Source organism: Arachis ipaensis, chromosome B1, assembly GCF_059453495.1.
Source record: "Arachis ipaensis isolate K30076 ecotype BB chromosome B1, ASM5945349v1, whole genome shotgun sequence".
Taxonomy (NCBI): Eukaryota; Viridiplantae; Streptophyta; class Magnoliopsida; order Fabales; family Fabaceae; genus Arachis; species Arachis ipaensis.
Genome location: NC_142436.1, coordinates 115,862,822 through 115,874,356, shown reverse-complemented (window position 1 = coordinate 115,874,356; position 11,535 = coordinate 115,862,822). Strand labels below are relative to the sequence as shown.

The 11,535-nt window shown below is 37.1% G+C and overlaps 1 protein-coding gene across 1 annotated transcript; it reads right to left on the bottom strand.

The window, feature by feature from the left end:
- Positions 1-2,774: 2,774 nt before the first annotated feature.
- LOC148578034 (uncharacterized) lies at positions 2,775-3,902 on the bottom strand. The gene has a single exon (XM_088502939.1). It carries the CDS (start codon positions 3,900-3,902, stop codon positions 2,775-2,777), a length of 1,128 nt encoding a protein of 375 aa, XP_088359065.1.
- Positions 3,903-11,535: the final 7,633 nt, after the last annotated feature.

The following is an 11,535-nucleotide window of genomic DNA, read 5'->3' as shown; positions in this document are numbered from 1 at the left end:
ACCCTTTGCCTTTTAGTTTAAAGGGTTATTGGCTTTTTCTGCTTGTTTTTTTTTCGCAAGCTTCGTGTTTTTCACTGCTTTTTCTTGCTTCAAGAATCTATTTTATGATTTTTCAGATTATCAATAACATTTCTCTTTTTTCATCATTCTTTCAAGAGCCAACACTTTTAACATTCATAAACTTTACTATAAAAAATATGCACTGTTCAAGCATTCATTCAGAAAACAAAAAGTATTGCCACCACATCTAAGTAAATAAGACTACTCTTAAAATTAACTCAATTTCTCATGCAATACATCACTTCTGTATTTTTTATTTGAATTCAAGCTTAGTGAGTAATACATGAGACATCTTTTCAGAATTAAAGCAATTAAGAGAAAACTAAACTAGACCTAGGATTCTAACTAATAAAGGATCATGTAACAAACAAAGCAAAAATAGCAGAAATCCGGAACATAATATAGAAAAAGATGGGAGTAATAAAAAATGAAAGAAATTCAACCACCTTAGTTATCCTAGCGGTCGTTTTATTATTCAGGTTGTGCTCCTCAGTGAAGATGATTTGCCTCCCTATAGGAATAAACAGAAAACCCTTAAGTGAAGCATCAACACCAAACTTAAAGGTTTGCTTGTCCTCAAGCAAGGAAGAACTGAAAATAGAAAGAGACAAATATTATGATGAAAGAAAAAGAAAAGGATAAAAGAACAAGAGAGAATTAGGGTTGGGAGAGGGAGAAAGAAAGTTAAAACTGGGTGGCGAACTAGTGTAGTTGTGCGGCGCAGGCGATGCGTACGCGTGGGTCGCGAGATTTTCTTAATGACGCGTAAGCGTCAGGCACGCGTCCACGTGCCCTGAGTTTTGTGCGATTCGCGTGAAGCCAGCTGGGCGCACGCGTAACTCTCTGTTCGCGTGGCTTGGGAACCAATATTTTCATACGACGCATGCGGGTCATTCATGCGCACGCGTGGATGTCCATTTATGCAGATGACGCGCACGCGTCAGGGACGCGTACGCGTGACCAAATTTGTGCCTCTAGCACACTTCCAGTCCCAAGCCAGCACAACTCTCTGTCAAATTTTATTTTTCACGCACATGCATATGACGCGTACGCGTCAGCGACGCTTGCGCGTCGTGTGCTCTTTTTTTTTTGGAAATATCCAGTTCCTATTCTAAATAGCTGTATGATCAAAACACACGTAAAACAAAGGAAAACAGTAAAAACTCAATAAAATCAAATAAATAAGAAAATCACTACTACAAAAAATAACTAAGGATACAAAATTATCGGGTTGCCTCCCGACAAGCGCTTCTTTACCGTCACTAGCTTGACGGTCAGCTCCTCTAGGGAGGAGGATCATAGGGGCTCATCTCTTCACCCCTTACTTTGAACTTCTTTCCTGTGTCTCCATAAAGTAGCTCAATATGCTCTAGAGAGAGGATTCTATTTACTGTATAAGTCTGTACTGGATTGTTAGTCAACACCACCTTCATTCCTGGGGAGAAACCTTAAGTGGGGATCTTTTTATTTCTCCATCCCCTGGGTATTTTTTTCTTTTTGGGAACCTCCTCCTTGGTGGATGATGCATTCCCAACACCAAATTTAGGTTTGATGTCAGGAGAAATTTTATTGTTTGTCACCAAAGGAGGTTGGAGCTGCAGATTCTGCTGTCCGTCATCAGGGGGTTGTTGAAGGTATGGATCAATAAGCTCAGTCTGCATGCACCTCTCTTCTTCACCTATTGAATGTATATCTTTGAAGACATGCAAGACCAGTTGCTCATTATGCACTCTAAGCACTAATTCACCCACTTCTACATCAATCAGAGCTCTTCCAGTGGCTAGGAATGGTCTTCCTAGAATTATAGAGGCATTCTCATCCTCCCCTGTGTCAAGAATCACAAAATCTACTGGGAGGAAGAACTTACCCACTTTGACCAAGATATTCTCCACTAATCCGTATGCAGGCTTCATAGATTTGTCTGCCATCTGTAATGCTATCTTTGTGGGTTGTGCCTCTTGAATTTGTAGCTTCTTCATCACAGACAAGGGCATTAAATTGATACTTGCTCCCAGGTCACATAACGCTTTCTCAAAGGTTGTGCCCCCAATGGTGCATGGAATTTGAAAACTCCCTGGATCTGACATCTTCTTTGATAAGTTATTCTGAATGATGGCACTGCATTCTTTAGTCAGGACCACTGTCTCATCTCCCTTTAAAGGCTTCTTTTTGGACAACAGCTCCTTCATGAACTTGACATAGAGAGGCATTTGTTCCAAAACCTCAGCAAAAGGAATATTGATTTGCAACTTTCTAAAGACTTCCAAGAACTTTGAAAACTGCTTGTCCCTGGTCTCCTTTTGAAGTCTCTGAGGATATGGCATTTTAAGCTTGTACTCAGGAGCCTTTGGCAATGTAGGATAAGTGTCAAGAGAGTCTGGGAATGGGTTGTCTGCACGCTTTGGAGGGACATGCTCTACTTCTTCCTTCTTCTCCTCTGGAGCTTCTTTTTCAATGGGCTCCTCACTAACTTGTGCTTCCATACTTGCCACTTGTCCATCTATCAAGGTGATAGCCTTGCATTCCTCTCTTGGATTTGAAATTGTGTTACCAGGAAGGCTATTAGTGGTCTTCTGATCAATTTCATTAACTCTTGTGGCTATTTGCCCCATCTGAATTTCCAAATTCTTGATTGATGCTCTGGTTTCCTGCACAAAACTCTTCATCATCTCCCAATTAGCATCTTCTTGGGATTTAGAGTTTCCCTGCTGAGACTAAAATTGGCGGTTATTGTAATTGTTCTGTTGAAAGCCGCCTTGAGAATTATTGTTGAAGTTCTGAGGTCTCTGAGGTTGGTTTCTCCACCCAAAATTTGGGTGATTTCTCCACCCTTGATTGTAGGTTTGAGAATAGGGATCATTATTGGGATTTTTAGGAGCACTCCCCATGTAATTGATCTGTTCAGAAGGGGATTGAGTATAATCATAATTATTATTTTGCACAAAATTACCTGCCATGTCATAGGAGGCCTCTTGAGGTAGATTTTGGGTGTTGATAGCTGAGACTTGCATGCCACCCATCTGTTGAGTAAGTAGATTTATTTGCTGAGACATAAGCTTGTTTTGAGCAAGAAGAGCATTCACAACTTCTACTTTCAACACGCCTCTTTTCTGAGAGTTCTCAGAGTTCACATGATTTCTGTTAGATGAGTATAAATATTGGTTGCTTGCAACCAATTCAATAAGCTCAATAGTCTCCTCTGGTGTTTTCTTCTTGTGCAATGAACCGCCTGCAGAAGTATCTAAGCTCATCTTGGACATCTCACCCAAGCCTTCATAAAAGATATCTAGTTGAGTCCATTTGGAGAACATGTCTGGAGGGCATTGCCTGGTCAGTAGCTTGTATCTCTCCCAAGCTTCATAAAGAGTTTCACCCTCCTTCTGTCTGAAGGTCTGAACTTCCAACCTAAGCTTAGTCAGCTTCTTTGGTGGGAAAAATTTAGTGAGAAACTTAGTAACAACCTTTTCCCAAGTATTCAGACTCTCCTTCGGTTGAGAATATAGCCATAGCTTTACTTTATCCCTTAGAGCAAACAGGAAGAGCATGAGTCTGTACACCTCTGGGTTTACTCCATTTGTCTTCACAGTATCACAAATCTGCAAAAAATCAGATATAAATTGATTTGGATCTTCATGAGGAAGTCCATGATATTGGCAATTTTGTTGCACCAGGGTGACTAATTGTGGCTTCAACTCAAAGTTGTTCGCGGCTATAGGAGGTACCACAATACTTTTTCCATAAAGATCTGCAATAGGGGCAGAATAAGAGCCAAGCACTCTCCTTTGTTGATCATCCCCATTCGGATTTGCCACATTGGCATTAACAACATTATTATTATCCATAGTGGACTCTGCAGTCTTGTAAAGTCTTGCTTGTTGTAAATGCCGCCTGAAAGTTCTTTCAGGTTCAGGATCAAAGTCTAAGAGATGTTCTTTGTCTCTGTTCCTGCGCATACACAAACGGAAGACAAGAAAAGATGGGACTCTCTACGTCAGAGTGCAGAGAAGTCCCTGTGAGGTAACCCGTGTAAAATAATAAAATAAAAATACTAAATAAATAAATAAATAAAATTTCAAAAATAATAACTGAAATTAAATTAAAAAAATTCGAAAATTTAAAAGAAAAAATAAACAGAAAAATTAAAATAAAATCAACTGGGTAACACCAGATTTAATTTTAGAAATTAAGAAAAAAATATTAATACTAAAGTTTTTTTATTTTTATTTTTATTTATTTTTTTTGAAATTAATAAAACAAAATTAAAATAAAATTAAAACTAAGAGAAATAAAATTAAAACTAAGAAAAAAATGAATATATAAAGAAAGAAAATGAAAATGAAATAAAATAAAGTAAATAAAAAAAAACCGACAGAAGGTTTAAAAAGAAATTTAAAAAAATGGATTAAATAAAACTAAAAAAATAAAACAAAATAATGAAATAAACAAAACGAAAGTGAGAGAAAAAAATAAAATAAAATAAAAAGAAACGAAAGTAAAAGAAATAAAAAGAAAAACGGGGTAGGGGGTTGAACGAAAATAAGGAAAAAAAATTAAAAATTAAAAAGAAATCTAATTAAAGTAAAAATTATCTAATCTAAGCAATCAAACAACGAATAGTTGTCAATCACAATCAATTTTCGGCAACGGCGCCAAAAATTTGGTGCGGAATTTATAACCCACAAACTAATCGGTAAGTGTACCGGGTCGTACCAAGTAATACCTCAGGTGAGTGAGGGTCGATCCCATGAGGATTGATGGATTAAGTAACAACGGTTAAGTAATTTACTTAGTTAAACAAATAGAAAAGAGTGTTTTGGTATTCAAAAGCATTAAACAGTAATTTAGAAATTTAATAAAACAAGCAGTAAATAGGTTATGAAATATGTATGGAGAAACAGTTATGGCTTCAGAGATATCTATTTTTCGGATTGACTTTTCTTCCTAACTATTTTAATCATGCAAGATTCAATTCATGGTAAACTATATGTGACTAGACCCTAATTCCTTAGAGTCTTAGACCTTTCTAGTCTCCTCTAACTTTCATCAACCGCTAATTCCTTGGTCAATTAATTCCAATTAGAGGATGAAGTTCAATTCTAGTTTATGTGCCACAGAAACTCTAATTACCCAAATATAAAAGGATTATGTCACGTATCCCGTTAAGTCCAGATAATTAGAAGTTTAGGAGAAATTATTTTCAAGCTGTTGTTCAAGTAAAGAGCTTTTCCAAGTTATACAAGAACTCAATTAGAAAAAGGGACATACTTCCGTTCTACCCAAATTCATAAGATAAAGAACGAAAATAATTTTTGAAATAGAAATCAATACATGAATTAACATAGAAAAATAATAGTATCAAACCAATACAATAGACAGAGATCCTAACCTTAACAGTGGAGATTTAGTTGCTCATGGTTTAGAGAGAGAAAATAAGGATTCTGAAAAAACTGTAAATTGGGCAAAAGTGGAATGAAAAGTGGAATAATGTTGGGTTCAGGTGGAATCACCTTGTTGGCATCCTTTTTTATATCTAATCCTAATTAATTTAAAATCTAATTTTTAAAATTGAAATAATATCTTTTCCTAAAATTAATATTTGAATTTAAATTTGAATTAATTAACAAGTCTTCAGTTGATGGGTGGAGACCACTTGTTTAGTCCATTTTGCAGCTTCTAATCTGTATTTTCTGGGCTGGAAACTGGGTCAAAACAACCTAGAAATTGCCCCCAGCGTTTTTCTGCATTTTCTGCACGTGGTGCATGTCATGCGTACGCGTCGCTGTGCAAATCTTCAAATCACGCGTACGTGTCAGTCACGCGCACGCGTCGCCATAGAAAGCTCCAAATCGCGTGTATGCGTCAGTCACGCGTACGCGTCGCTCCTCGTTGCCATCTCGTTTGATTCTTGTGCTGCAGAAACTCCATCAAATTTCGCCAAATGCTACCTAAAATACACAAAATTGCAAAAGACTCAAAGTAGCATCCATATTGAGTAAAAGATAATTAATTCTTTATTAAAATCAACAAATTGGATGCAAATTCACTAGGAAAAGATACGAAAGATGCTCACGCATCAGTAGCTCAAGGCCTAATTGTGAGGGTTGGTATAATTCTCAATTGATTGGGTCTAGGAGGATGTTTGGGTGCTTACATGAGAATTCTAAGGCTAAACCACCCGGATGGAATCATAATGATTAACTTGAAGACGGGTGTGGAAATAAGATTTGGGATCCGGACATACAAGAGGATCAACTTTGGGAGCTCAAAGCTTGTGGAGAACTTCATCAAAGCTTGGTGAATTTATTTGGAGATGTTGAAGCTTATTGGAAGTCCAAGCGTTGGTGGCAGTTTCAAGATGAGTTCAAGCACAAGCCACCATGACAAGGAGCTCACCAAATGTCCAACTTAAGGACTTTAACTAAAAGTGCTAGGTGGGAGACAACCCACCATGGTATAATCGTCCCTTTTTATTATTAGTTCTATTTTATTTTTATCAGTGTTCATTCATAAAATTCTGCATAATCACTTGCATTCTGCATAAAAAAAGAGCATTCGACGCGCAAGCGTCTATAACGCGTACGCGCCATGCGTGAATGCACAACACCTTTGAATTGACCAGAGAGTTGCGATGGAGACACGTGGGAGGGGTGCCTGGAGCACGAACCACCCCACACATACGCGTACGCGTCTCCTGTAAAAATTTCAACCCACACATAAGCGTCAGCGACGCGTATGCGTGGGCATGAAAATCGACGTAAAAGAGCGAGTTGGACAGCAAGTTGTTCGGCCACTGTGCTGGAAGCGTGCGAGTAGTCACGCGTACGCGTGACTGACGCTCACGCATCAGCATGCATTTTTCGTCACCCACGCGCACGCGTGGGCGACGCTTACGCGTCGCATGGCTAATTCAGTTTTCACGCTTACTGTGCTGCACGCGCGCGCATCGCGTCCTGTTTTTCATTCCTCTCTCCTTTCTTCTCTCCTTTCTTATCCTTTCTTCCTCCTTTCTTACTTTCTTCTTCTTCATTTCTTTAACTTCTCATCTTTATTCTCTTTCATTCTATTTTTCTTATTGCATTTGCATACCTTCACTCATTGCATTTTTATTTTGTGCATATTTTTATTTTCTTTTCTAAATTTGATACTTTTTCTTCGGTGTTGAATTTTCTTGCTCAACTGTTGAATATCTCTTGCATTATTCTGGTACATCATGACTTGTTTTATCTGATTGGGTAATATTATTTAAGTCAATGCTAATCTGTTATGATACTTGTATTCCTTTTGCATTGACATGAATTTATATTGTCTTTCATGACCCACTCTCTCTTCTCCTTTGTTGCAATTTTGCACTATGGATATGCCAATTTCTTCCACTGTTTTCTCACTTGCATGTTGTAGCTACCATGTACTTGAGACTCTCATTATTTGGCATTACCCCACCTATATTTTATTTGTTTTCTATCTTTGTTCCTGGGTTACTTTTCTTCCCTTTTCTCTTCTTTCAGGATGGCCACCAGGAAGAAAACCGGAAAAAGTTTCAATGGGGTGACAGACAATTCCATTTGCACAATCTTTGGAGAAAAGCATCAATTGTCGCCACCCGTCCCCTTGCACATCTTAGCATGCACCGAGAACGGTGCAATCTTTAAGTGTGGGGAGGTCGATACCGACTTCCGTGGGTTAGTTATTTCCTATTTTAACACCAATGTTTAATTTTCCTTGTTAAATTAGTTGTTGCATTTGCATGTTTGATTGCAAGTTTGTTTGATTTTGTGCATGTTCTTCTATCACTACTTGGTTGGAGTGATAAGTTCTTTTTCAAGACCCTTTTTATAGCATTTCACTAATTTAAATTAAAACTTTTTTGTTAAACTTGTTTGAAGATTGTAATTTGGAACATGGTTTATAGCTAAGAACACACAACCTGTGAGATTTTGAGCTTAATTATATGGTTACATTATTTGACCATGATTTTTATTCTTGTGTGTTTTCTTCTCTATGATTGCAATCTATGGTTTGTTCCATTCTATATGTCCATTGTTTAGTATATATTCATGCATGCATATGATTGAGGCCATCATTTGTTATTAGCTCACTTATCCCAAATAGCCTACCACTTCAATTACCTTTGTTTGCCACTTTGAGCCTTTTAATCCCCATTTGTTCTATATTTTACCACATCACTAGCCTTAAGCGGAAAAACAATTAATTATCCCATTTGAATCTTTGGTTAGCTTAAGATAGAGATTGTGTGTCAACTAAGTGTGGAGAATTGTGGGAACTTGGGTTAATGAGAATGTGTTGTGTTTTACTGACAAATATTAGAAATTTAGGTGTTTGCTCATGTGAAATAAAAAAAACCACATGCATTGATATATAAAAAAAAAGAAAAAAGAAAAAGAAAAAAGAAAAAAAGAGAAAAGAAAAGAAATAAATGAATAGAGGATAAAATTACACCAACGCTAAGTTCAATAAAAAGATCAATGCACATGTGATGGAATTAAAAATTGATGCATGAGTATGTGAAATATACAAAAGTGAGATTTTGGATAGCTATGCATAATTTTAGAATTATATAGAGTATGTGTGTGTGTTAGGTGAGAATTTAGGTTAGTCAAAGATTCAAAGTATAACTCACTTGGCCATACATGTATCCTCACCCTTACCTTAGCCCCATTACAACCATAAAAAGTCCTCATGATGTTTGTATTTGTACATTAAATATTTGTTGATTGGTTAGATGAAGAACAAAGTTTTAGAAAGCATGACTAGAGGAGATTAGAGTGAATTAACCTTAGACACTTGAGTGATTAGAGTGCATATACACTTCTAGTGAGGGTTCAATGCTTGATTCTGTGTTTCCGGCTTTCATGAGCTATCTTCTTACAAGTTTACTTGTTTCTTATTGTGTGATTTGAATTAGTGGAATCTGATTTATGTTTGTCTTGGAGAATTTGTTTACATTTAACCAAGTAGGTAGAAGTATTTTTACATTTAGTTGCATTTATATAGATAGGTTGCATTTCATAAGTTTTACCATTCCTCTTCACTCCTTTATAGCTTCTCTTGAGCTAAGCATGATGACATGCTAATGTTTAAGTGTGGGGAGATTGATAAACCCCGTTTTTAGGGTTTATCTTGTGCTTAATTAAGTGGATTTTATCCACTATTCTCACACTTATGCATATAAATTGCATGTTTTATATTTTCCTTCCTAATTCTGTGCTTTGATTGAAAACATGCTTCTTTGGACTTAAAATTGCTAATTATTAATCCTCTCTTATAACCATTCGATGCCTTGATATGTGTGTTAAGTGATTTCAGGGTTTATAGGGCAGGAATGACTTAGAAGATGGAAAGGAAGCATGCAAAAGTGGAAGGAATACAAGAAATTGAAGGAATTGTTAAGTTGTTAACCTTGACCTCTTCGTACTAAATCGACCATAACTTGAGCTACAGAGGTCCAAATGAGGTGGTTCCAGTTGCGTTGGAAAGCTAACATCCGGGGTTTCAAAATAATATGCAATTTTCATAGTTTCCATGCAGTTAGGCAATGCGTACATGTGGATCATGCGTATGTGTAACCTTGCAAAAGTTCATCGACGCGTACGCGTGGGCGACCCGTACGCGTGGGCGACGCGTATGCGTGATAGAGCCACGTGTTGGATGTATCAGAAATCACTGGGGGTGATTTCTGGGCTGTTTTTGACCCAGTTCCACGCCCGAAAACACAGATTAGAGGCTGCAGAGTGGGGGAATCATTCATTGAGACAACTTTCATTCACATAGTTTTAGGGTTTTAGATGTAGTTTTTAGAGAGAGAGGCTCTCTCTTCTCTGTAGGTTTTAGGATTCTTAGGTTTAGCTATTTTCAATTTTAGATTTCTACTCTATTTCAATTTAGTTTCTCTTCTACTCTTATTTGTTCTAGCATTTTAGTTTATCTATTTCCCTTGTTGATTACTTTATGTTGCCAATTTAGTTTATGAATTCTCATGTTAGATTTGATTTTCTATTTAATGCAATTTGAGGTATTTCATGTTTGTTGCTTCTTCCATTATTTGTTATCATTGATGCTTGCAATTGGTTGTTTGGATTTTATTATCTCTTATTGCCTTTCTATGCTTTTATGTTGCGCCTTCCAAGTGTTTGATAAAATTCTTGGTAGGGTTTTAAATTAGATTTTTCTCCTCTTAGCTTTGGTAGAGTAATTGGAGACTCTTGAGTTATCAAACTCTTTTGTTGATTGATAATTGAAAGTTGCTAGTTGATTTGAATCCCTCTAAAGCTAGTCTTTCCTTAAAAGTTGACTAGGACTTGAGGAATCAAATTAATTCATCCACTTGACTTTCCTTCATAGTTAGAGGTTAACTAACTGGGAGCAGTGGACAATTCTCATCACAATTGATAAGGGCAACTAGGATAGGACTTCTAGTTCTCATATCTTGCCAAGAGTTTTCTTAGTTATTAATTTAATTTCTTGCAATTTTATTTCCTTGTTCCTTATTTCAAAAACCCAAAAAGATACTTTTCCACAACCAATAACAAGAACACTTCCCTGCAATTCCGTTGAGAGACGACCCGGGGTTTGAATACTTTGGTTATTATTTTTAGGGGTTTGTTACTTGTGACAGCCAAATTTTTGTATGAAAAGATTCTTTGTTGGTTTAGAAACTATACTTGCAACGAGGTTTCATTAGTGAAATTCTAGACCGTCAAAAATCCATTCGTCAGACGCTATGCGCCTGGCAGGGACGGTGGTTAATCCCGCCTGTCGAGGTAGCGGCGGCGGCGTAAGGACGGTGGTTAATCCCCCTTACGTTGAGATGTGAGGTCTGTGGCAAGAGTATCCCGCTCGCATCCCTTCGGATCAATAGAGTGTGCAAGCAGTCAAGCACAAAATCCTTATCTGTTTTGGATGTCTTTTGATTATTTTGTTTTAATCTATCATCTTTTGTATTTTACTTTTGCCTAGAGGCTTATTTTGAGAGAAAAACTTGTATAAGCTATTTTAACTTCCAAACTTCTGTATGGTCTGTATATAACTAGTCGGCTTACTTGAGTACATTTTGCGCTTTTTTCAAATCTTGTTTTTGAGCTATATCCTTCATCGGGCTTCTAGAATATATTATTTATTTCTATATATTATATGTCTGAGCTTAGAGCTGTCGTAACCTTTGATTAACCTTTGCTTTACGACGTGAGGTAAGGCTTAGGGTAATTAGGGTGTTACACCAATCTTCGGAAACTTTTTAACAACCTCCGCATTTCCCAAGTCTTCTATCGTCAAACTCAGCAGAGAAGAAACTTCGGACTGCTTCGGTTCCGAAATTATGGTGTCTTCATTATTAACCACCTAGTTAGATCTGTCTTCCTTGTTCTAGCCGGCAACAACAAAGAAGTTGCAGTTCTCCATGGCATTGTCGCACTCCACCCACTTAGAGATCCATCCTCTACTTTTTCTTGGAAGCCTTAG

What these genes read in the sequence shown, in the direction of transcription:
- LOC148578034 (XM_088502939.1), bottom strand. Translation starts at nt 3,902, where the DNA reads ATGGATAATAATAATGTTGTTAATGCCAATGTGGCAAATCCGAATGGG.